General features: G+C 44.8%; 1 protein-coding gene across 1 annotated transcript in view; it reads left to right on the top strand.

Moving 5' to 3' along the window:
• Nucleotides 1–26989, top strand: part of ATP13A1 (ATPase 13A1) — a 51828-nt gene that overhangs the window by 3924 nt on the left and 20915 nt on the right. Inside the window, exons 3-10 of the mRNA XM_075193808.1 lie at nucleotides 140–330; nucleotides 1231–1303; nucleotides 1507–1662; nucleotides 3026–3095; nucleotides 3506–3612; nucleotides 22381–22510; nucleotides 23335–23390; nucleotides 26717–26843. Of these exons, the coding sequence (XP_075049909.1) occupies nucleotides 140–330; nucleotides 1231–1303; nucleotides 1507–1662; nucleotides 3026–3095; nucleotides 3506–3612; nucleotides 22381–22510; nucleotides 23335–23390; nucleotides 26717–26843 (910 nt within the window). The remainder of the gene's footprint in view (nucleotides 1–139; nucleotides 331–1230; nucleotides 1304–1506; nucleotides 1663–3025; nucleotides 3096–3505; nucleotides 3613–22380; nucleotides 22511–23334; nucleotides 23391–26716; nucleotides 26844–26989) is intronic.

Below are 26989 nucleotides of genomic sequence, written 5' to 3'. Positions count from 1 at the left end.
TACTATTGAATTTTAAAAAACTGGATTGTGCCGTCCATGTTTTGATAAAACAAATCCATGATCTTGAACTCCGTTTTGAGTCTGAATAGAATTAACTCTTTAGTGTGCTCTATTTCCACATGTCTGCTCTGGACCTTAGAGGGAAGATGGGCAGGAAACTCTCTTCTTTGAATTTCAAAAAATCAAGTATTGTTATGACTCTGGGGAGAAGAAAGTCTTTCTCCCCGTTGTGTTTCCCGTGGAGCGCCCCCTGTCCTATTACCAGAGTGCTAAAGGATATGTAGAAGAATCTGACATTAAAGTTGCTGAAAAGAAGTATGGAATCAACAAGTAAGTTGACCTGTTTATTTGATCTTCTCTCCTACAGTATTATTTTGTGGCTATTTTATGCTATTTTTATGAAAATTATATTCCGATAGGCTGCTTAAACACAGACGTTACATTTCTTAGAAGCACTCCTTTTCATACACAAAATTGTGCCTACACAGAAGGCAAAACGTAACCACAATCTATCTCCTGCTGAAATCTAATGTGTCAGATTGGGAAGTCGAGGGAGATTTTCAATCATTTTCTACCTGTGGGCTTCTGAAGTCTCATGGAGCAGGCAGAGCTGGCAGGTTTTATTTTATGTGTTTTGAAGGGACATTATCCTTTGGAATATGGGATTTCTAGAAGTCCTCCCATGGTTAGTAGGAAAGACCTAGGCACTTTCCATTTAAAAGGAGACATTCACTTGGGCCACCAGTGTTATGATGTTGGTAGTGTGTGTTGGTGAATATCCATGACAACAGAATCTGCTGCAGCGCAGTTATGACTTTGTATTATTGAGCCAAATATACTTACAATAGCTGTTGTGTTTTACTTGTATAAATTATATAAGAGTTGTGCTCTACGTCTTCTAGCATTTATATAATGATGGGTTTAAGTTTTGTTTATAGAATGCCGTCTATCGTATCCTTTAGAGAGAGAAGAAATAACCATTGCTTAGGCGGTTGGTACTTTGATATTGAAGGAAGAGAGAGAAAGTACCAAAGTGTGTCAACAGGAGGAGAAGGGGGACTTCAGTGGACTAGCTGTTTGTCATAGAGGAAATGGTTAAAGAAAGGGCAAAGATAAATTGTTATTTTACCTTTTATATATAGAAATGGCACCTTCTGGGTTAATAAACTATATTGCCCTTTAAATACCATATGACGTATCTACAACATGTCTACTTGTTTCTTTCCTCAGAGCTGAGATGGTGGTCCCTGATTTCTTTCACCTATTTAAAGAGCGAGCCATTGCACCCTTCTTTGTATTTCAGGTAAGATACTATATTGCTATTCATATATTTGTGCAGTTGGGGAATTGGAGAATGAAATCAGGGTTTGAATACATTCTGGATTGCTGGACTGCTTAGAAACCCCAGAATGAAGGAACAACTGTTGATAACCCACATGCACAGCTTTCTCTGCCTAAGCTGTAATATCTGCAGTGTACATGTGACTCCATGCTTGCTCCTGGTAGGTGTTCTGTGTCGGGCTCTGGTGCTTGGACGAGTACTGGTATTACAGCGTCTTCACCCTCTTTATGCTGGTGGCGTTTGAGGCATCACTTGTCCAGCAGCAGTTGAGGAACTTGTCTGAGATCAGGAAGATGGGGAACAAGCCTTATATGATTCAGGTGAGAAGACTTTTGTTTCTGGTGTCGCAGTGGTGTTTGTATCATGTAACTTCCAAGTTTGATTTAAATTTCTGGATGTCTGAATGCAGTGTGACATAGCTCCGATTTACTAGCCTCACACTGTGACCTATAAAGAATCCTGGCTTTTATAGCTCTATAAGTGAATGCCTGGTATGTAACTTTATTGCAGCATTTTTATTTGTACTGTATGTTGTTAAAATATGGAGAGTTAGGCCTCTGTTACAAGGACACTCTTCAAAATATGAGGAAATACACATTACAGTTAAGCTCCAGCAAGAACTGGTTAAAACCATTGGGTCCCTGTCTCCTTGGATTTGTAAACCCTGATTTGATCAATCTGTACTGATACAACATTAAAATGCATTGCTGCACCCATCCCCACACTGTGTGATGGTAGAAAACAATAAAATGAAATACAAGGGAGAGCAATATTACTTTGTTTTCTGCATTGAATTGAAGGTTTTCACTTTCTGATAGAGATATATATATATATATATATATATATATATATATATATATATATATATATATATATATAAAAAAATAATAATTCCCTCTCACCTTCACTTAAATGATTGGGGACTTCCTTCTTTGGTGTCAGGGGGGCACCTTATTAAATCAGGCCACCACTGTTTAGGAGCTTGCCACAGCAGAGATTAATGTAGGTCCCACTTCCTATTACATCAGTCTGCTCACATAATTACATGTCATTGCCTCACTGCCTATAATTACTTTGAGCCTTTGAAATAAATGCATTATGTCAGTGAGTTGAAGCAGAAAGAGGTGATCCCAGACTAACAGTCTGTTGTGGTTTACACTTCAAATCCTGATACTCCTTTGTGGACATCTGATTTCATCAGGGGTCCCCAACACCTCAGTGGTAGGAGGTCCCTCAGATTGAGGGAGCCCCTCTGTTCAGATAAACATGGAATTGGCCTGTGAAGTACAAAACATATGCAAAATATACCAATGTAACTATAAAGTAAGACAATGAGTTCTTCCAACATCACAACGTACCTGACCATCTTTAGACATGATAATTTTCTGTATCCTCATATATACGCTACTGGAGTATGGAGTGTTTGAGACACACATGTAGTTTTTACAACCCCAGTGCTTGCTGATCACCTTTCTGTAGCAGCATTCTTCTCCCTCATTCACCGTCAACTATAAACACCACACGCACAGCACAAAGCCCCATCTTCTCCCTTCTGGACATAGGCTTTTAGTAATCAAGATAAAATAAGTAATATATTTTCCCTTTGTTGTTAATACGAAGGTATTAACTAGCCCTCTTCTTTTCCGCACTTTCTTTTCAACATATTCATCTGTGTTTTACAAGGTGTACAGAAATCGGAAATGGAGGCCAATCTCCAGTGATGAAATCATACCAGGAGATATTGTGTCCATAGGTAAGTCAACATTAGTTGGACACCCACTAGTTAAGGATAAAAAGGAGAACAACATAACATGTATTAGTTATCTCCACACAGCAGAGGCAGCCATTTTGTGTGCCAAGCCAATATTCACTAGAGCAGCTGCCAGTGACATCACCGAGGATCAGAGTGACTGGTTAATTCTCATGAATATTGGTCCAATCACAAAATGGTTTAGATATATATGCCACTGGTTCCTCGTGAAATAACAAGCTGCAGTTCCATGTTTGTTGCTGCAGTCTGCATATTGACTGCCTCAGTGTTGTCACTGATTTATAGCGAGTTAACCCGGCTGCGTTTTCCGACTCACAGAAGTACCTCTATTGTGGTCTACTTTGACCTTAAGCTGTTAATTGATGAAAACTCTTTCCTATTTTTTACTTTAGGAAGATCCGCCAATGAGAACATAGTTCCATGTGATGTGCTCCTGCTTCGGGGGCGATGTATTGTGGATGAAGCGATGTTGACTGGGGAGTCTGTGCCTCAAATGAAGGTGAGTGTTTCACTGTGACTGCATGCTACCAAATAGTGGATTGTGTAGTTTTATTCCTGCTACTTTGTACAATTAAATAAGGCACACATGTCCCAATGTTTTAATGTTTGTGATAATATTGTTTTGTAGTGCCATGCTCCTAGAATGATTGATTTTAATATAAACATTTGTATTGTTCAGATATTATCTCTATTTCTCTTTCATCCAGTCTGGGGGACACTGCTTTACCATGGGTTGTGGAGGGGAGCTGGGAGTTGGCACCTAACTAGTTAACTTTAGTGCTGCTGATAGACCCCTCCCCTCTACAATTCCCCTGCCTCTTCCTGTACAATCCAGTTTTTTTTAGGTGCCCTGGAGTTGGGCAGCCTTTTTGATTAGTGCTTAGTTTAATGTTAAGAAATTTTCTTTTTTTCTTTTACTTTTTACTTTTTTTCAGGTGGCAGCGCTGGAGTGTGTTCTAATATAGAGAACACACTCACAGCTTGGCAGCGCAGGCATTCCCCTGTCAGCAGAGAGCCAGCGGTTCTCACTGACGGGCTGAAGACAAGGTGCCTGATTGAAGGGAGTGACAAGCGGTCTCATGGACCGCTGCACTCCCATAGCCTCCCCGTTAACCGGCGCTGCCATTACAGGCATAGAGCGCCGGTTATCGGATAATGTAAATGGCGGTGGCCATCTTGGATTTCGGCAGCAGCGCCGAGGAGAAGGGTCTAAACAAAGATTCACCCCTCAGACATAGGAGGGGGGCGTCGGAAAGTACCGCTGCGGAGACCTCTGTCCTGGGAAGAGGAACTAATAGAGGTCTCCACAAATCTGCCACCAAAAGCCGTTTTTTCCTATGGATTTTCAAGCCGGAACATCGGCATCAGGGAAGAGGGGGGAGCTAAAACATAGAGTTCCCCCCCCTTCCTACAGAGAAAGAGAGAGATGGACTGTCCCAGGGTTCTGGCGCCAAAGCAGAAGCCCGGGAACAGGAACAGAGCTGAGGGAGAGCACAGACTGCTGTTGGACTTCTCCCTGTCTTGGTGGCCCTTGGGCTAAGTACAAGCTTATTTAAACACATATTTGTTGTTTTATTACTGGCTTAGCAGGTTAGATTGATTTTGTGTGATTGGTGTGCCTTCCTTTATATAAAATGACAGATAAGGGAAAGGCCCCTATGGCAAAATATTTCACATGTTCTAAATGTCATGTTAAATTACCGTGTGGGCAGAAGGACCCTTTGGCGCTCTGCGCTGCATGCGAAGCAGGGGCCCCCTCTGTGCAAAGCCAGCAGGTTACAGCCCCTTCGTCTGAGGAACCGGCCTGGGTAACCTCCCTAACACAGTCTGTTACCTCCCTAGCCCAAATGGTTTTTCAATCAAATCAGTTGCTATCAACTGTGGCAACTTTGGTGGCTAGCAATACTAATACGCAGTCAGTCCCCCAGGCTTTCTCAGATGCCAGTGGATCGAGTTTGCCGGGAACTTCCACATCACAGGCTGACCCAGCCCCTGCTAATACAGACCCGGCTTGGTCTACAGCCTTTTTGAAGGGATTAAACAAGCTTAACCAGTTGCTAGATTCCTCTAATGCCCCGCCTGCTAAAAGAAGGAGGCTTAGAGAGGTAAATCCCCTTGTGGTCCTTTCAGATTCGGAGGAAGAGTCTGAAGAAGAGGGGGAAATCTATTCGGATGCTGACCATAGTCATTCCTCAGAGCAGGAAGTGTACCCTAGAAACCAATTTGTTAATGATTTGGTTTTACCGATTAGACAGGCGCTGGACTTCCCAGAGCCGGAGGAGGTTTCCCCCATGGACAGAAGTCTGTTCAAAAAGGCCAAAAGAAAAACCAACCGTTTCCCTCCTTCTGCAGAACTCAGAGAGATTGCTGAAGGGGCTTGGAAACAACCTGAGAAAAGGTTTTTCATTCCCAAAAGGTTCACCTCTTTGTATCCTCTTCAGGAAGAAGAGGCGACTCGCTGGGAGAGTATTCCCAAGGTAGACATTCCTATTGCTCGCCTGGCTAAACATACTCTACTCCCAGCCCCGGGTTCAGCGTCTCTTCCAGACGCCAATGACCGTAAGGTAGAATCCCAGCTCAAATCAATATTTGCGGCTGCGGGTTCTGGCTTTAGACCCACATTTGCTTCAGCCTGGGTAGCAAAAGCCATGGAAGCATGGGCAGACCAGCTGGCAGAAGCTTTACAGGACTCCGAGCTCCTTCCTCTTGCTTTGCATTTAAAGGAAGCTTCGGGGTATCTCTATGAGGCGGCCCAGAATTCAGCGGCAGTTTCCTCTGCCATTCAGGCGGCCTCCATTTCAGCAAGGAGAACACTATGGCTGAAATCCTGGGAAGGTGATGCAGAGTCAAAGCGGTCCGTTGAAACCATCCCCTTTTCTGCAGCGGGCTTATTTGGCCCGGAATTGGATACCCTCATTTCCCAGGCTACGGGGGGCAAAAGCACTTCTTTGCCAGTATACGCTAACAGAAGCCGCGCTCAGAGGAATAGCTCCTTCCGACAGCCCTTTCGAGGGACCTCCTTCCAAAGGGGTCAGTCCTTCAGAGGAAGGCAATCTAATTCCCGAGGCTCCTCATCTAGGGGAAGATCCTCCTTTACTTCTAGGCCGCTAAGACCCAGGAAAAGCCTGCGTCCTGACGGCCAACCTGTTCTACAGGGGGCGCCAGTGGGAGGACGTCTGTCACTGTTTCAGAAACAGTGGACAGCGTCTTCCCAAGATCCTTGGATTCGGAAAATCATTTCAGAGGGGTACAGAATAGACCTATTGGGCCCGGCTCCACAGCGTTTCTTCCAGACCCCGCTACCTCAGGATCTTTTAAAAAGACGGGCTATACAGGATTGTGTTGCTTCTCTTTTACTCCAGCAGGTCATCTGCAGAGTGCCAGATGGGCAGAAAGGAAGGGGTTTTTATTCAAATCTGTTCCTAGTCAAGAAGCCGGACGGCTCCTTTCGGCCCATCCTAAACTTAAAGGGCCTCAATGTTCACTTAAGGGTGGACAAATTTCGGATGGAATCTCTGAGGTCAGTAATAAACGGCCTAGAGATAAATCAGCTCATGGCGTCCATAGATATAAAGGACGCTTATCTCCACATTCCCATCTGGATCCACCACCAGTCTCTCCTCAGATTCTTGGTAGGATCTGCTCACTATCAGTTTCGGGCCCTCCCCTTTGGCCTCTTAACTGCGCCAAGGGTCTTCACGAAGATTATGTCAGTTATGGCAGCATGTCTTCACCTGCAGGGAGTTCAGGTCGTTCCTTACTTGGACGACCTACTCGTCAAGGCTTCCTTAGAAGGTTGCCTGCGTTATCACCTGTCCCTCACCCAGGCAGTTCTCAAGGGCCACGGTTGGCTAATAAATTCAAAGAAATCCCAGTTGATCCCGTGTCAGCACATGGTATTCCTGGGACTCATCATGGACACCAGGAGGCAAAGAGTGTTTCTCCCAGCAGAGAAAATCTCCTCTATTCAGTCGGTAACCTCCCAGGTTTTGTCTTACCCCAGCCCCTCAATGCACTTGTGCATGAGGCTACTCGGAAAGATGGTGGCCTCTTTCGAGACCATTCCCTTCGGGCGAGCCCATTCTCGATGTTTCCAATGGGATCTGCTATCGAAGTGGTCAGGGTCACACCTACACCTGAAAAGTCAAAAGATCTCTCTATCTCAGAAAGCGAGATAATCTCTTCAGTGGTGGATGTGTCCGCACAACATGAGCGTGGGAAAATTCTTCGCACAATGGTCATGGATCATAGCCACGACAGACGCCAGCCTGAAGGGTTGGGGGGCGGTAATCCTTCACCTCCGACTCCAGGGAATTTGGTCGCCTCAGGAATCAACTCTACCGATAAATGTTTTGGAATTGAAGGCCATTCTCTTGGCTCTCCGGGGAGCCCAGTCTTTTCTTCAGGGCCAACCGGTCAGAATTCAGTCCGACAATGCCACGGCCGTGGCATATGTCAACAGACAAGGAGGAACCAGGAGTGCAGCGGCTATGGAGATTGCAGCCCAAATATTTGTTTGGGCAGAGCAATATGTCCCAGCAATATCGGCGCTTTTCATTCCAGGAATAGAAAACTGGGAGGCGGACTATTTAAGTCGAAACCAGCTGATGCCAGGGGAGTGGTCTCTACACCCGGATGTCTTCCAGTCTCTGGTTCTCAGGTGGGGTCTTCCGGACATAGACCTCATGGCCTCCAGACACAACCGGAAGGTCCACAAGTTTTGCGCAAGGGCAAGGGATCCCTTAGCGGCGGCAGTGGACGTTTTGACGATGTCATGGGAATTCAGGTTGGGATACCTGTTTCCCCCAATTCCCATGCTTCCTCGAGTACTCAGACGAGTTCGGCAGGGCCTTCTGCCAGTAATTCTAGTCGCTCCCTCTTGGCCGCGCCGAGTGTGGTACGCAGACATCATATCTATGGCGGAAGGGCCGGGGTTCCGCCTTCCGTATCGAATCGACCTGCTTTTGCAAGGTCCATTCCATTTCCAGTATGTACCTCAGCTCAATTTAACCGCATGGCTGTTGAAGCCAGCCTCTGGAAGGCTAGAGGTTTTTCGCCCAGTGTATTTCAGACTCTGATGCGAGCCAGGAAGCCTGTTTCTTCTCGAATCTATCACCGGATTTGGAAGGCCTACATTAGATGGTGCGAAAATAGGACGTTCCACTCGTCCTCTTTTCAGCTTTCCCGTCTATTAGCCTTCCTTCAAAATGGCCTAGAAGCAGGCCTTAGGCTAGGTTCCCTAAAGGTCGAGGTTTCGGCACCTTCTGTATTTTTTCATAAGAAATTAGCCGAATTGCCAGATATTAGGACTTTTTTCCAGGGAGTTTTACATATCCAACCTCCCTATGTCCCTCCTACTGCTCCATGGGATCTCAACATGGTCCTAGAGATGCTCAAGGCCCCCCCCTTTGAACCTTTGAGTAAGGCAGACTTAAAGTGGTTGACCTGGAAGGTCCTCTTTCTTTTGGCTATCGCTTCGGCTCGTAGAGTTTCCGAATTAGGAGCTCTGTCCTGTAGGGAACCATATTTGGTTTTCCACGAGGACAGAGCGGTGTTAAGAACTCTCCCTTCTTTCGTACCAAAAGTAGTGTCGGCTTTTCATCTCAACCAGGAAATCGTAGTTCCGGTTTTCTCATCTTCTTCCCATACGGATCAGCAATCGATGGAAAAGTTAGATGTGGTTAGGGCTCTCCGCATTTATGTTAAGAAAACTTCCCAGATTAGACGTACAGACTCTCTATTTGTCCTTTATGATGCTAATAAGAGAGGCTGGCCAGCCTCAAAACAGTCCATTGCAAGATGGATTACGTCTACCATCAGACAAGCTTATATAAAGGCTAGCCGTCCTGTGCCGGAGAGAATCACAGCCCATTCCACCAGATCGGTTGGGGCGTCTTGGGCAGCAAGGAATGGTGTTTCTGCGGACCAGCTTTGCAGGGCAGCCACTTGGTCCTCTGTCCATACGTTTTTTTTTTTAAATCAGGTAAAATTTTATTGTATTTTTTCCTTTAAACAACAAAAAAGCCCAACACAGTAGGCTATCCCCCCAACTATACCCCATACAGTGTTACAAGCATTGTCAAGTATTTATACACCATGCAGTTAGAAAAAACAAAAAACATTAACATTCACATTTCCAAGTAAGGATATATACATTTTTTTTTTTTCCAGATATAGTGAGATAATGGTACAGCTTTGGTAATACAAGATACAGTCATTGATCTTAATAACATAATAGGTGGCTGGATGTCTGTCCCAAGCTTCAATCAGGAGAGTTCCACTTCCCTCAATCCCTCCGTGACATACGGGGATATCCTCCATCTATACCATATTCTTTCATACTTATCCACCAAATTCCTGCTGGTATACATGAACCTTTCATGGCCAACTGTATCGTTAACAAGTTCAATCCAGCTATTCAATGTTGGAGCTTCTGGTGCCATCCATTTCCTAGCTATCACTACCTTTGCCAGCATGAGTAACGTATTGATAAGCAATCTAATGAGTCTACGAGTTTTTTTGTTCAGGCCTAAACCGAATATACAGAGCCTTGGACTCAGGGCAATCACTCCCACCTCCAATCTTTTAATACAGTCCACTTCTCCCCAAAAGGATGAAACCAGCGGACACTCCCAAAGCATATGCCAGAATCCCCCCTCCTCGCTCCTACATTTGGGACACAACACTTTCTGACCACCACTGAACTTAGAAAGCCGAAGAGGGGTGAGATATGCTCTGTGTAACAGAAAAAATTGAACTTGGCGAAATCTTACTGATGTGATGACCTCCTTTGGGCTACATAACACCATACCCCATGCCTTATCACTAAGACGCCCCAGATCCCCCTCCCACCTGCATCGCAGCTCCGGCAAGCCCCCTTCGCCAGATCCTTCCACCAAAATTGAGTACAGAAAAGAGATTTTCCGCCTCTGGCCCAACCTTGACAGTTGCACCCTTAAGGAATCTGCGTTAAAGCTCAGAGTAGCTTCCCGAAACTGCGAGGCCAGAGCATGTCTTAATTGCAAATATCTATAAAAGTAACCCCTAGGTAGTTCATGTAGTGTCTGAAGTTGCTCAAATGAATATAATATACCGTTCTCATACAATTGTCCAATGTGTGTTATATTGTAGTTCCGCCAAGCTCCAGCCCCCTCCATCCTAATCAGTTCTCCAAAGTCCAAATTGTCCCATAGTGGAGTGCATGGATCTAGATCCAATCCCCCTCCAATCTGGGACGACAATCTCCAAACCTTCATGGCCTGTATTAATAAAGGGGGGTCCCTCCCAACTTTTCTTCCGGCCAGAAGAAACTGCACACGTGTATGACTAGATCCTGTCTCAGAAACCAAAAAATCATGCAAGTCTAGACCCAGCCTTGACCTAAACCAAATTTCAATATGTGCTAACTGGGAGGAAAAATAATAAAGCCGTAGATTCGGCAAAGCCAAGCCCCCCGATCCTCGAGAACGATATAAAGTAGTGAGTTTAACTTTTGCCCTCCTGCCCGCCCATACCAAAGAGGCCATAAGACGTTCTATGTAACGGAAATGTACTATGGGGGATATAGACCGGCGACTGCTGCAAAACATACAGAAACTTTGGTTGAACTATCATTTTGACCAGATTAATTCTACCTGTGACCGACAGTGGCAGCTGCTTCCACACCCCAACTCGGCTCTTAAGATAATCAATCTGAACATTACGCTGAATATACTGACCCATATCACTAGAAATCCAGATACCAAGATATTTAAATACCGGAGTCCATTTAAGAGAAGTCTGCAGAACTTGGCCCGTAGGGCAGGTTCCCCTGATCGGAGTTACGCTAGATTTATCCCAGTTAATCAAAAGTCCCGAGTATCTACCGAACACCGAGACCACATGGAGTAGATTTGGCAACGATTTATCAGGATATGACAAAAAAAGTAGCATATCATCTGCATAAAGGGCAATCTTGTCCGTCCTGCAGCCCATCTTTAAACCAGTGATATCTGGCTGCATTCTTACCACACATGCCAATGGCTCTATGGCAAGGGCAAACAGAGCAGGGGACAGGGGACATCCCTGTCTGGTACCTCTGCCCATAACAAACTGGCGGGACATAAAGCCATTTACACAGACTCTAGCTGTAGGACAAGAATACAAAAGTCTAATCCACTGAATAAAAAACGGTCCAAACCCAAATTTCAAAAGCACCGCCCACAGGTACCTCCACTCCACAGAGTCAAAGGCCCTAGCAGCATCCAAGGACACCACCACCGCCTCCTCCTCCGCAGGATGGGGCAACTGTAAATGACAAAAAAGCCTTCGCAGATTTATGGCCGTAGATTTTCCTGGCATAAAACCGGTTTGATCAGGATGCACTATCTCACTAATCACCCGGTTCAACCGTGTCGCCAAAATTTTTGCTAAAATCTTAATATCCGTTGCCAGTAACGATATCGGTCTGTATGATTCTGGAAACAAGGGATCCTTTCCCGTTTTAGGGATAAGAACTATAATGGCTTCAGACATAGACGGAGACACACACCCCTGATCTCTAAAACTTGTAAACATGTCCTTCAGGCGAGGCACAAAAAACCCCAGATGTTTCTTATACAGCTCTATGGGTATCCCATCTATGCCCGAAGCCCTACCATTTGGGAACGATGATATTGCAGCTACAATCTCCTCATCAGAAATTGACAATTCCAAACTTTCTCTACCATCTATACTCAGTTCGGGTATGGAAACAGCCGCCAGAAACGTATCTAAATCAGAGTCTGAGTACTCAGCTCTTGACGTATAAGCCTCTTTGAAATACGTATAGAAAACATCACTAATCTCTTCAGTCACGGTATGTATGACACCCAAAGTATCAGTAATCCCCGCCACTACAGTCGCCGCCCTTTCAGACCTAGCTAAATAAGCTAAAAACCTACCACACTTATCCGCTTCAAAGTATTGTGTATGTTTAGCAAATAACAACTTACGCCTTGATTTATCTAGCAAATAATCCGACCACTCTCTCTGTACTGTTAACCAAGCCATCCTATCAGAAACCGCATGAGAAGAGAGATATACTTCCTCCAACCGCACAACCTCTTTTTCCAATCTATCGCCTTTCAACCTAGATTCTCTCTTGAAACAGTTGATGCTTCTAATTAAAGAGCCTCTTAAAAACGCCTTAAAGGAATCCCAAACGACAGACAGGGCTGCTGTATCCACATTGGTAGCAAAGTACTCCTCCCATTGGGACTCTAAAATATTTCCATCCTGTAATAATGTCAACCAAAAGGGGTTAAGCCTCCAGAATGCTTGACCTCGAGAAACATTAAGTTCAACTGTTAATATCAATGGAGAGTGATCTGAAATTCCCCTTGGCAAATATGCGACACCAGAGACAGCCGGCAGCAGTTCCCCCGATACAAGTCCTAGATCAATTCGGGAGAAGGCGTTATATGAAGTGGAGAAACATGAGAAACAAACCTCTGCCGGATGCCTCAGACGCCACACATCCACCAAACCCATTTCTGCCACCAAATCAGCAAACTTTGATCTCTTAGCATGTGTATTGTCCCCCACCTCCCTCCACCTGTCAACATTAGAATCCAACACATTATTGAAATCCCCACAGCAGATCACTGGAGTATCAGGAGACAGAGAAATAAAATCACTGCACTTTTTTAGGACCTCACCACTATAGGGAGGGGGGACATAGACTGATAGCAGGTTTATACGTTTGGAATCGAAGCAGCACCTTACAAAAACATATCGACCTAATGGATCCGACTCCACCACTTCCAGAATAAAATTTACTTTCTTTCGTATAAGGAGAGATACCCCTCTAGAATGGCCCGTATGAGTAGCATGATATGCCCATCCAACCCACGGTTTCTTAAGGGCCAACACTTTACCTCCCACTAAATGAGTTTCAGTTAAACATATAACATCTGCCTCATACTTTTTCAATTGGGATATGACCAAAGACCGTTTAATTTTATCGTTTAGACCACGTACATTCCAGGTCAGGATTTTTATAGACCCCTTATTCACCTTCCCAGTCGCCATAGCACAAGGGAATACACATGAAGCATCTTACCATAACCGTCAACCCCTTCCAGCCCAGGCAGACACCCAGCCACCAACCAGCCACATTAGCATTTACCAAGATAGACAGTCTCAACATCCGAAAGCATTTGTATAAAGATAAAGTACCATACTTGTCACTGTATTGTAAGAACTCATCCCTCCCTACCCTATTCAAACAACCCCCCTCCCCGTATATCCACCCCCAACTCAGACATACCTGGATCCCCTTATAACTATCCCACATCTCCTTAGACAACGCACACACCTATCTCCCCGTACTTATGGAGATACCTATATGCACTGAAAAAAAAAAAGAAGAGGGAGACCGCAACCCTTTAAGCAAGGGAAGCTCCCCAACCCACAAATTCACCCCTAGTACTCCCCTAACCCTCCTATCTATTAGCACCAACAACAGAATTCAGCAGTTTCAAATACTATCACCTTATACATAACATATAAGTATCCAAATACCTACAGTATTAATGACAGTATTTCAATTTTATATAAACATACATCCAAGTGATATATATTATCCAAAACATTATAGCTATCAAAGGCACATAGTCCTTAATGGTATCATCTCAGTTCAATAGACCAATACATCACCAGGAGCATCTTCAATCCGGACGAAGACCACTAGGAGCTCTCCTGTCCAGCCATTGAGTCGCCTCAGACGATGATCCAAAGAAAAGGGTAGTCCCATCTGCAATCACCCTCAATCTTGCCGGGAAGAGCATAGCATATGGCAATTGCATTTCACGAAGACGACGTTTCACCTGTATAAATTGTGCTCTGCTTTTTTGCACATCCACCGAAAAGTCAGGAAATACAGCAACTCTCTGGTTTTCATGCATCAGGGGGCCCTTAATCCGAGCCAATCGCAGGATAGCATCCCGATCTTTATAATGCAACATCTTGGCAATAAATGTGCGCGGCTGGAACACCAAAATCAGTCCAGAGATGATTGGTTATTATGTCAGTTATAACCTGTACATTCCTATCTAAAAAAAAAAAAATGCAAAATGCACGTCGAGGGTATGTGTCAGGCATGGCGGTATGGCCACTAATGCTTATTTGGCTTGTCAGAGATGACCTAAATGGGTCCTTTCTCCTGAACTCCGGCTGCTATACCTTGTGGGTATCGATCGATAGAGAGACAGACAACTTCAGATGTTGGGCTGAAAATGTATCTGGTTCTGACCAGCCCTAAGTCAGAGTAGTTTTATTTATACATAGTTTCACAGAAAAAGAGAGATAAGGAATGCAAGGTTTCTCAAGGCAACTTGTCCATGTCAGCAGTTTGTGGGCATGATGTAGAGCAGATGTCTTATCACAGTCACGTAGGCCTCAAGTGGGGGTCGTGGGCTCCTGGTACCAAACTTGCTGGATGTGCACATTCTTGAGAAGAGACATGTTGAAGAAAAGATAAGAATGTGAGGCAAAGTTCGTAGAGAATAGTCTGCAAGAAGCTGCAGACTATTCTTTCATCAGTAATTATACAAAATGCATTACTTTAAGAAGTTCATAAAATGTATATCTCTCACAGGCTCCTCTAGACAAATATCTATATGTAAAATCTCTCAGAAAACCTTAGTATCCAACAGTGTCAAAATATCCTGAAGGGCGATATGCATTTCGATATGAGCAAATCTGTAATCTTATAACGAAGGATGTAAGGAAATGAGGACGAATACAAACATCTAATATCAATGCACCTATAAAAAAAAATTATACAATAAATAGGCTGAGAAATTGATGTTTCTATATGCATAAAACAACAACCAACAAATGAAGTGAAATCCTATTTCTCCCTCTTCCCATCTGGGGGACACTGCTACCATGGGGTTGTAGCTGGGGAGTGTGGAGTTGGCACCTAACTAATCTGTGGATGCTGACAGACCCCTCCCCTCTGCAACCCCATGTAGCTAGTCAGTGTAGTCTAAGTGCCCAAGGGGTTAGGCTGACTTTTATTTGCTGTTGTTTGTTTATTTTTATAGGCCATTTTATTTCTATTAGGTTGTATAGAAAGAAGATAGGAAGGCTGGGACAGCAAAGCTGCATTACTTACAGGAGCTGCAGCGCTGTCAGGTAGTGAGAGCGGCGGCTCTCACAGATACCGCCTATCTTCTTTGATGCTGGCGCGCGGTGGGAGAAGACGTGGCCACATAATTTCCTGGTGACCGGCGCTACTCTGTGGAGCATAGTGTGCCGGAACCCAGAAGCGATGGCCGCCGCCATCTTGGAAGCTACCAAGTCCCTTCCTTGGAGAGGGGGGTGGGGGGGGGGGGGCAGAGCTACATTGGATAATGCATTTAATGCATTAAGAGAGAGGCTGTCTGCGGGCTTAATAAGAGAAGCACCGTAGACAGACTTACAAGCAGTCAGGAGGCCCGCTGGACGCTGCAGGCAGGAAGGATTTATTATAGAGCTCCCCCTGTCTTAATCAGCAGGTTTGTTTCTTCCACAGGGCCAAAGCATCGGCTGGAGAGGAAAACTTTTGCAGTCAAACTCAGAGTATACATTATTACATTAAGTATCATTATTTTATATTACACTGTACTTGCTTTGAAAAAGGAAGTATATTGTGTTTTACAAGATATATAGTTGTAGTTACACAACTGAATATATTGTTTTCTACTTGCTTAAAATGTATAAATTGATTATTAACAAAAAAAAAAAAATCTGAGATACTACTATGACTTTGTAAGGGATTAGTTGTATTCTTAGGGGTCACTCTGCACCTGTGTGATTGTATACTATACTTTCTATCCTGTATTGTCCCTATTCAGTAATTATGTCTGATAAGGGAAATTCTACCAAAGCTAAATGTTATAATTGTTCAAAATATAAAATAAAATTACCTGTGGAACAACAGGACCTGCGGGCCTATGTGGGGGCTATGAGGCAGGGTCCCAGGCCGCACAGTCTCAGTTTTAGGCTCCTATAGCCATGGAGGAACCGAGGTGGGCAATGTCTTTACAACAGTCAGTAGATTCTCTGGTGCAGATTTTGAGCTGCCTGAAATGGACTTCAGTGGTGGAACACCCCTCTACTTCGTTGGTAGCAGTAGGCCAGACAGAAACATTGTCCCAACAAGAGTAGAATGCAGGGGTAGGTCCAAGTGGCCTTCCATCATTAACTCCTTCAGGCCTTTCACAGGGGGAACCAACCTGGCTCGGTGCCTTGGTTAGCTTTATTGATAAATTAAACCGTTTTTTAGATTACCCAGATTAGATTACCTTTGTGGTCTAGAAACAAGAGTCACAGAGTGAGTCATCCTCTCTTCTTGGTCTCTGACTCTCAGGCATCATCAGAGGAGGAGGGGGAACTTCTGCATGAGTCAGATTTCCAGACACAGGTCTTAGAGCTGAATGACTCAAACAGAACCAGGGTATTTGGCGATCTAGTTATGGCATTAAGGCGTGCTTTAAACCTGGTGGACATTGACGAGCGTAGACCAGGTAACCAGAGGTTATTAAAATAAAAGGTTAAAAAAAACCCCTATGATTTATTTCCCCCCTTCTTCGGAATTAAGGGAGATTGCTGAATCGGCCTGGTCACAGCTCGATCGCAAAATGGTGGTTGCACGTAGGTTTATGTGCCTGTACTTATTACAGCCAGATGACCTAGCATGCTGGGAACAGGTTTCTAGAGTGGATACACCGGTGACACGACTGGTGCACCACACTACACTTCCAGTTCCGGGCACTGACAATCTTCAGGATGTCACCGATCGTGAGGTGAAAGGATATTTAAAATCCATTTATGGATTAGCAGGGTTCTCCTTTACACCAATGCTGTGTTCTGCATGGATTGCTAGGGCGATGAAAACTTGGGCTGACCGACTGGCAGAGGGATTGCAGGATTCAGACCTTCTTCCCCTGGCTTTACACCTGAAGGAAGCTTCAGGGTATCTGTATGAGGCAGTGCACAATGCAGCATCCTTGTTATCTTCTATGTCAGCTGCTGCGGTGGCGGTTAGAAGAACTCTCTGGCTTTGGTCCTGGGAAGCTAACGCAGAATCTAAAAGGGCCTTGGAGGCTCTTCCTTATTCAGGCTCGGTACTTTTTGAGTTGGATATCATTATCTGCCAGGCGACAGGGGGGAAGGGTACTTTCCTTCCCGTTAATGTGTTAAAGCCTCGTACTCCGAGGTTTAGCTCCTTTTGTCAGCCAATTCCGGGAGGCCCCACCTATAGAGGTCAGACAAGCAGAGGTAGGTCTTCTGGGTTTAGAGGTCTCCCCCATAGAGGAAGCTCCTCATCTGGCAGCAGGTGTCAGGCCAGACTCCTGGGGAAACAGGCAGTCTGACTTGCACCCTCCATTACTCGTGGGGGGGGGGGGGGGATAAAATCCTCTCCAGATCCCTGGATTTAGGGGATCACGGCAAGGGAATATATCATAGATCTTTAAAGTCAAGCCCTTCATCGTTTTGTTGCAACTGCCCTGCCCCTCGACCAGAACAGAAGGCAATCTATATTGCACTGTGTAGATTCTCTTCTTCTAGCGGAAGTAATCTGCCTGGTCCCAGAGAATCAGACGCTGGTGTTTTTCTGGTCTCCAAGCCGGACAGTTCCTTCCGTCCAATTTAGAACTTAAAGTCTCTAAATCTACACCTGCGAATAGACAGGTTTCAAATGGAGTCTTTGTTCAGTGATAAATGGATTGGAGGGGGGCAAATTCCTGGCGTCCATAGGTTTTTGGGACGGATATCTTCATGTACCTATCTGAGAAGGGCACCAAGCATTGCTTCACTTCACGGTAGGAGTGGGCCATTGCCAATTCGGGCGCTTCCTTTTTGCCTGGCCACAGAGTATTTACAAAGATCATGGCAGTGATGGCTGCCCGTCTCCGTTCTATGGGGGTGAGCATAGTGCCCTATCTCAACGGCTTGCTGATCAAAGTCCCCTCAGATCAGCTTCTTGGTCTGCATTTACACCTCACTATAGAGACCCTGCAGCTTCACGGTTGGTTAATAAATGTCCAGAAGTCTCAGTTAATACCTGTCCGGAGGATGATTTTCTTAGGTCTCATAATGGACACCAGAAGGCAGAAAATTTTCCTTCCACAGGACAAGCCTTGTTCGGCAGAAGACCTAGTGACCAGGGTCCTAGACAGTCACAAACCTTCCATGCTTCTTTGCATGAGGTTACTAGGCAAGATGGTCTGAAACGTCGAGACAATCCCCTATGAAAGGTTTCACTCGAGATGCTTCCAGGGGATCTCCTAAAGAATGGGTCATCTCTCAACTTGGAGCACCAGAGAATACTGTTTTCCCCAGAGACTCGTCTATCGCTCAGGTGGTGAAAGAGTCAAGAACACCTTAAACATGGGAGGATCCTTTGCCCCGTGCTCCTGGATCAGCATAGCAACGGATGCCAGTCTAAATGACTGGGGTGCAGTGGCACTACATTTGCACTTTCAGGGTCTTTGGTCGGAACAAGAAAGGTCCCTTCCAATAAATATCCTGGAGTCGAAAGCCATGTTAATGGCTCTCAGGGGGGCTCAGTCCCTAATTCAGGGATTCCCAGTACCGATTACAGTCGGACAATGCCACAGTGCTGGCATATGCCCTCAAACGGGGGGACAAGGAGTCCAAGGGCAATGGGCATATCAGCCCAGATATTTGCTTGGGCAGAACAGTTTGTCCCATATCTGTCAGCTGTATTCATTCCAGGCATTCTAAATTGGGAAGCCGACATTCTAAGTCGTCACACAGCAATGCCAGGGGAATAGTCCCTCCACCCAGAGTTATTTCAGATGTTAATCCTGAAGTGGGGCCTTCCGGACCTGGATCTTATGGCGTCCAGACACAGTCGGCAGTTTCCCAGGTTCTGTGCAAGTGTGAAGGACCCGGTGGCGGTGGACATAATGACAATGCATTGATTTTTTCTGCTAGGGTATCTTTTCCCTCCTATTCCAATACTCCCACCGAGTACTCTGGCAGGTCAAGCAGGGTGGACTCCCAGTTATACTGGTAGCTTCCCATTGGCCCTGCAGGGTATGGTATGCAGACATCCTTTTTCATTTCAGTGGGACAAGGACTTTGCCTGCCTCTTCGCAACAACCTCCTTTTGCAGGGTCCCTTTCAGCATCAGGACTTACCTGCCTCGGCTGGCTTTGACGGCATGGCTGTTGAAGCCAGCCTCTGGCGGTCAAAAGGGTTTTCCTCCAGACTGGTGAATACCCTATTACGAGCTGGAAATCCATTGTCGACCCGCATTTACCATAGAATCTGGCACATTTACATTAAATGGCGTGAAGACCGGGCACACAATACAAGTAAATTTCATGTGCCCTTGCTGCTTGGTTTTCTTCAAAACAGTCTTGATGTAGGGCTCCACCTGGGTTCCTTAAAAGTCCAGGTCTCGTCCCTTGTCATCTTCTTCCAGAGGCGTCTGGCGGACCTTCCGGAAGTCTTTACTTTTTTGCAGGGGGTCCTGCACATTAACCTCCCTTTGTTCCTCCCACAGCACCCTGGGATCTAAATTTGGTACTCCCTATGCTTCAGGAACCACCTTTTGAATCCTTACAGTCAGCGGATCTTAGATTTCTGACATGGGAAGGTGGTGTTCCTGCTGGCCATAGGGTTGGCTAGACGAGCGTCAGAGCTTGGGTCACTTTCCTTCAGGGAGCCTTTCTTGGTCTTCCATGATGACATGTCTCTTCCTTTCAACTGAAAGTAGTTTCTGGAATTTACATTAATCAGCAAATAGTTGTTCCAGTGGTCCCGGATGCTTCCGCAGGTTCTTCCTTGGAATATTTAGATGTGGTCAGGGCCTCACGTATTCATGTCCAAAGAAGTTTAGATATCCGACGTACGGACTCTTTTTGCCCTAATTGATTCTCAAAGAAGAGGCTGCCAAGCTTCCAAGCAAACCATTGCTAGATGGCTTACCGTTACAATAAAACAGGCGTATCTTAAGGCTAACTGGACTGTGCCTACCCACATCACGGCACACTCCACCAGGTCTGTGGGGGCTTCCTGGACAACGCGTAATGGGGCCTCAGCTGATCAGCTATGCCGAGCAGCCACACGGTCCTCGGTTCACACATTCACCAAATTTTATCAGTTCAGAAGGTTCGCATCCTCCAGATGCTAGCTTCGGCTGTAGCTTCCAGGACTGTCCCTCCCTTAGGCGGGCTGCTTTGGTACGTCCCCATGGTAGCAGTGTCCCCCAGATAGGATGAAAAGAGGATTTTTATACTTGCAATAAATCCCTTTCTCTGATTCCATCTGGGGGACACTGCGTTCCCTCCCTTCTGATCTTCTGCTGTTTTGCTTCTTAGTTGTTCAACTCCCTTTCCTTGAGGGCTTTAGAATTACACTGACTAGCTACAGGGGTTGCAGAGGGGAGGGGGTCTGTCAGCAGCCACATATTAACTGGTTAAGTGTGAACTCCACACTCCCCAGCTACAACCCCATGGTAGCAGTGTCCCCCAGATGGAATCAGAGAAAGGGATTTATCGTAAGTATAAAAATCCTCTTTTTTTTTTTTTTTTTTTTAATGTGTCCCCATTTGGTGTACTACAAGAAAGACCAATGTGTATATATTATTTCTGCTGCTCAAAGTAATGTACATGTTATAAGATCGCTGTTTCAATTGAGTGACTCCCCCGCCCCCCTGCATGGGGTTCCCCCCCCCCCCCCTTTCTTCCCTTTTGTTTGTTCTTTCAATTGTACTTGTCCCCCTTTCTTTTTTCTGTACCCCATTTAATTTTGAAAAACTCAACAAAAATTGATAGAAGTAAAAAAAATCCCCTTTTTTTTTTTTTTTAAAGAGGCTTAGATGATGGCCAGTTATATGGCAATTTAAGCACACTGAAATGGCATGAATGGGAGCGAAAGTGAAAAGAAACAAATATTTTAATCTTCAGATACATCACTGATTTATGATACAGACTCAAATCTGTTACAAATTTCAGAATTATGGCTAGAGCCATAACCAGGGCCGGATTAAGGGAATGGAGGCCCCTGGGCTAAGGGGCCCTCCATTCCCCAATGTGAGCCGTCCGCCGCCCCCCACCCCCCGCGAGGACCCCCCCCCAAGCACTTACCTGTCAGTGCAGTCCTCCGTCCCGGCGCGCTGTAAGCTCCTTACTGAGGAGATCTCGCGAGAGTTCATGAACTCTCGCGAGATATCCTCAGTAAGCAGACTACAGCGCGCCGGGACGGAGGACTGCACTGACAGTACTCAGCAGCATCGATCGGGCCGGGGGCGCCCCCGCCCCCGGCCGATCAATAATGCTGCTGAGGAGTTTGAAGGGCCCCCTGGATGCCCGAGGCCCCTGGGCTATAGCCCAGTTAGACCTCGGGTTAATCCGGCCCTGGCCATAACACATGCAGAAATTATTAAAATCTACACAGATCTAATGTGAATGTTAAAGCAATGAAGGATCGTTACTTAACAGCACTGATCTATGTTATTATTGTGAATCTTAACTGCAATAAATAAAGTTAATATGTTTATATGTTGAACTTGCATAAAGAAATTAGAATATATAATGCAATAAGTGAATGCAATGTCACAATACACTCACCCTACAAATATTAATGGGAATATAAAATCCCCCATTCTAATTTGACTGCAGTTATGCATCTGGGATAACATTTGAGTGCTCTTTTGTGCATGAGTACTCTCTAATATCTCTCTTATGTCTGGCTTTAGTCCAGCAATCAAAACACTATACTTTGTCTTAATTTTCCACACTTCCCCACTTACCTCTTCTTCTTTTATCTTCCCTGAAAGCAGTTGTTAAATCCCCCCCCCCCCCCCCACACACACACACACACACACATATATATATATGTATATATATGTATGTATATATATATATATATATATATATATATATATATATATATATATATATATATATATATATATATATATATATATATATATATATATCTATCTATCTATCCGGCCGCTGCATTGCCAGCACAAGTTTTCATGTGTTTTGGGAAGGGGGATGGAGGGTGGGGCATTTTAAGCTTTATTAATGTTGGCATTTGTGTTTTACAACTGTTTTGTGCCAGCGGGCATCGCGACAGTCACATTGTCTACATTTTAAACATGTGGACAGAATGAAGGTAAATGTCGACAGATTCACTGTCGGAAATATGACCACCACCGTTGGACACATGGTTTCATTGTTCTGCAAACGTGACCATATTCTGTAACTTGCATCTGCAGGAGCCTATTGAAGATTTGGATCCAGAACATGTTCTTGATATCAATGCTGACTCCAGATTACATGTTATTTTTGGGGGCACTAAGGTGGTGCAGCATACTCCTCCTCAAAAGGCGACAAGTGGCCTCAAACGTGAGTATTTCTACATGGAAAAAGTAGCACTGTCCACCTGATCTATCCACTATCCATTGAATTTAATCCCAGATCTCATGTCTTTTATGATTATGCATTGAATTATATACTTTTACGCTCATTTCATGGTTACATATTTTGGTTTGCATATTATATTGAATATAATCCATTCCCAGCATAAGGAGAGATAATCAATATCAGGAGTCTCTTGTCTCTGTCATTGCAGATGTTAATCAAAAATTGCCATGAAAAATGTATCTGGAATTGGGCACATTAGCGTGTGTGGTATGGTAGACATTTAGTTTGCCAGATATACAGACCAGATTGATGTCCTGTGACAAGTGTCTTTGCTTTTATCCTATCTGCCACACAAAAAATAACTTGCACATGAAAACAGAATTCGGAGTACTTTGGGTTAAATCTGTTGTGGTTGGGGATAGGGACAGACACACATGTAACAATTGTAATATCACAGACCAAAATGTATTTTATATGAAGACTACATGCACAGTAGTAGCGGTAGTTTCTGAGACCATCGCGATTAAACTACGTATATTAATCAAATTGTTTCTGACAGACAGATAGTTGGAGGGCTGTACTGTACAGGGACATTTGTAACAGATTTTAAGAATCCTGTCTGATTGTCTTTGGTTATTTGTGACCCCATACTCTGTGCTATGCCGGCATCACTATAAAAAATAAATTGAGAGATTGGTCTGGAAGATCATATGTGTCTGCGTGTGTCTAGTTTATTTTCGGAGCAGCAAATGTTATACATATATAGTAATAGTTGTTTTATTGTTTCCTTTACTTTGCCTTTTCAGCTCTTGATAACGGATGTGTTGCCTACGTCTTAAGAACTGGATTTAATACATCCCAGGTGAGCCTTGCTACATCTTATGGTATTTTTTTTTTACTTCTAGAGTTATTTGAGGTTGATGTTACAAATTGATGCCTTTTTTATACCAAAGTGAAGTGATTCACAGTGTACAAATAGATATTGTGCTCATTCTATATTCTTTACAGCTACGACTTTACCCGTAAAACAATTCACCTAGGGACATTTCTCCTGCATCCGTTGGTGGTCAGAGTTCATTGAGGTATAGTGTTGGGGATCCAGGCAGGCAGACACTTTAAGAATTTCAATAGCTGTTTATAGATTTTTTTTCCCCCTCTCTGTACCCCTCTCTCAAAAGGCTTTAAGTTTAGTTTAACGCACAGCATGCATTCTGGTTTGGGGCAGCCATTTTTTTTGTTTGTTTTGAGGCTTTACCTTGTAAGGAATAGACCCGCATTGTCTGTCCATGCTGTGCGCTGCAGGACTGATGGCTGTGTGCTGTTAGGAGCAAGATATCTGAGATGCTGAGGGGATGCCTTCGCTACTTCCCCCTTATTTCCCTGGCGGGGCACCACCAGAGGAGCCAGCCACAGTGGCTGTATGTTGCGCCTGGCGTTCCTAGGCAATGGCTGCAGGAGAGCAGCTATTGGCTCACCGCGCAATGAAGGAGCGGCAGATGTGGTTTGTATAACCCTCTACCAGAATGCTGCACAGAGAGAGGGCTACTTAGGAAGCTGCGGTGGGTCCAGAGACGGCTGTCTGTTAGTGTGGACAGTAATTAGGTTTCTTAGGTGGCTTGGTCAGGTGGGGGTTACTAGTGTAGTGAAAGCTCCTGCTAGACACTGGATTGCTGTAAGGGACTATCCTTCAGGACAGCTTTCAATTTGGTGCTGGGCCCTGGGGGGAGCTGCTGCTTCCCTCTTCCTGCACTTCCTTCCTTCCTTTCACTCCACATGTCCAAACACTGGGACAGCAGCCATCTTGGAGCTCTCTCACTCCTTTTCACTGTCCTTTTGTCTGTAAGGTACCAGGTTGTGTGGATTTTTTTTTTTGGGTGGTTAGCTCCTCAGTTGTTTTTGGCTTTAGGACTGCATTGCCTCACTTTTCACTGATTGTGCTGCTTCTGTCTTTTTACTGTGTTTTTTCTTCTATCTGTGTCTATCCTGTCAGATAGTGGGAGATCCTTTAGGGCTAAGGCTTTGGTGACTTCTATGACTAAGTTTACCTCTGCCGGATGCAATGCTAAATTGTCTTCTGGACTGTCGGACATTTTGTGTGTAGTTTGCTAGTCTGTGGATCGGTTGACGTGTGCACCTGAGGCCCCTGGTTCTGACATGGCGGGCCTGCTTGCACTAGGTCACTAGCCAACTCTTTCGCTGTGATTGCTTAGCTAGTTGATTCCCAATTGGGGAGGCGGTTTTCCCAGGTTCCCTCCAGCTCTACCAGGAGTCTGGCGGATTCCATGCCTGTAGCACTAGGCCAAGGTCCTGTGGTGGCAGTCTGAGGATTCGGCACGGGTCAGAGGTCTAGTAACTCGGGTACAGAGCCTACTATTGGTTTCCTGTTCTTTAGAGAGGATGTTGGAGTCCACTACGCCATTTTTCTCATGTAAGTGCAGGAGGGTGATGGTGTCCCAGCCTATGAACGAGTCAGATTCTGACTGTTTTTCCCAGGAGGAAGACCAGGTGCTTGTCAAGTTAGACGTAGGGAAGAAGTCCCCTTTGACAGTCAGGGGATGGAGGAATTGTTACAGGCTTTGCACCAGGTGTTAGACATTAAAGAGTGTCAGTCACTGAGACTGCAGAGCCTTCTCTGTTTAAATTGATGTCAAAAAGGTTCTTTCTTTTTCCTCTTCCTCCCAGCTGGATATTTGTTGGGTGAGGCCTGGAACTTTCTGGATTGGAAGTTCCAGGTGTCTTGTAGTCTGCAGTCCTGATTTCCTCTTCCCCCTAAGGATTTTCTTAAATGGGAAGTGTCTCCCAAGATAGATGCAGCAGTTGCATGGTTGTCTAAGACGGCTACATCCCTATTCCCTAGCAGACACTCTTAAAGTAAGTGGAGGGCTTCCTTAAGTCCATTTTGTTGCAGCGGGTACCCCCAAAAGGCCCGTCCTTGCATCTGCTTGGGTGAACAACGCTGTGAAACGCTGGTCAGAGCAGCTTTCATAGGGCTTCTTACCTGGCAAGTTGGGATCTGACTTGCTTCCTATGTTAGAACAGTTTAGAGAGCTATGGACTATTTGGGGAAGACCGGACAGGTATCTGCCCAGTCTGTTCTTTTCCACAGAGCTTCCCGCAAGTCGGGCAAATGGTTTTGTTCTTGGAGAGGTAATGCACTCCCTGATTTCTCCAGGGGTGGTTATATCCATTCCAGACCATCAAAGAAGTTTGGTATTTTTATTCCAACCTGTTTCTGGTTCAAAAACCCAAACTGTTCTTTCAGGCTGATTTTGAACTTCAAATCTTTAAACACCCTGCTGTGGTGCCCATATTCAAGATGGAGTCCTTGTAAGTCGGTAATTCACAGCATGAAACTGTATGAGCTCATGGCGATTCTTGTCAACAAGGATGTATATTTACATGTTCCCATCTGGGAGAGCCATCAGTCCATTCTCAGGTTTGCTGTTAACTTGGAACATCGCCAATTTCAGGGCTCTACTTTTTGGTTTCGCCACAGCCCCACAGGTGTTCACTAATGTCATGGTGGTGCTTTTGTGGTCCAGGGGAGTTACGATCATCCATTTCCTGGACGATCTTCTCTTGATGGTGGATTCACCATCAGTGCTTCTGTCCCATGTACAGGTGACTTCGCAGACTCTGGAGTCCCACGGTTGGATCCTCAATTTCAAAATGTTCAAATTGACTCTGTCGGGGCTCACGGAAGATGGTAAGATCTTTATTGGTTTTTAGACAGACTTTGGTACACTTCTATATGAAGGTTCTAGGCAAAATGGGGTCAATTTTCGAGGCGGTCCAGTTTGCGCCATTTTATGCAAGGGAGTTTCAGCTGCAACTCCTCTCAAAGTGGACATGTCTCGTCTGAACCTTTCCAGTCAAGTGTTTTTTTTCCCCCATGGGTGTGCCAGTCGCTCCTGTGGTGGCTGCAGAAGGGGAGAGTCTTTGCATGTGTCATTCATTCTCAGTCTATGATTGGACCTTGGTTTAAGACTGATACTAGTCTTTAGGTTGTACCTGGTGTGCCCATTAAATGTATTTAATGCAAGTATAAACATCTTAATTTTTGTGTCCTTACTATCCAGCAGTCTTCAATAACCATTGTCTTTAGCTGTTAACCCTTAATGTTGTATTGACAAATAAAGGTTTTGGTCAATTGTTTTTTAAAGTATTTTTTTTTTTTTTTTCAAACAGGGAAAACTCCTGCGTACTATCCTATTTGGGGTGAAACGCGTAACTGCCAACAATTTGGAGACCTTCATCTTCATCCTCTTTCTCTTGGTGTTTGCCATCGCTGCTGCAGCATATGTCTGGATAGAAGGTGACTGCAAGAGCTCCAATTACATTACACAACTGTCTGGTTATTGTTGGCATAGCACTGGCCTTGAAATAGTTACCGGGGTTGTCAAACTACAATGTTTTTTCATTCGTACTCCCTCTCGAGTAAATGGCTTAATATTAAATGTG

The sequence above is a fragment of the Mixophyes fleayi genome (assembly GCF_038048845.1).
Source record: "Mixophyes fleayi isolate aMixFle1 chromosome 4 unlocalized genomic scaffold, aMixFle1.hap1 SUPER_4_unloc_3, whole genome shotgun sequence".
In the NCBI taxonomy this organism is placed as follows: Eukaryota; Metazoa; Chordata; class Amphibia; order Anura; family Limnodynastidae; genus Mixophyes; species Mixophyes fleayi.
This window is presented reverse-complemented; position numbering and strand designations above follow the sequence as displayed.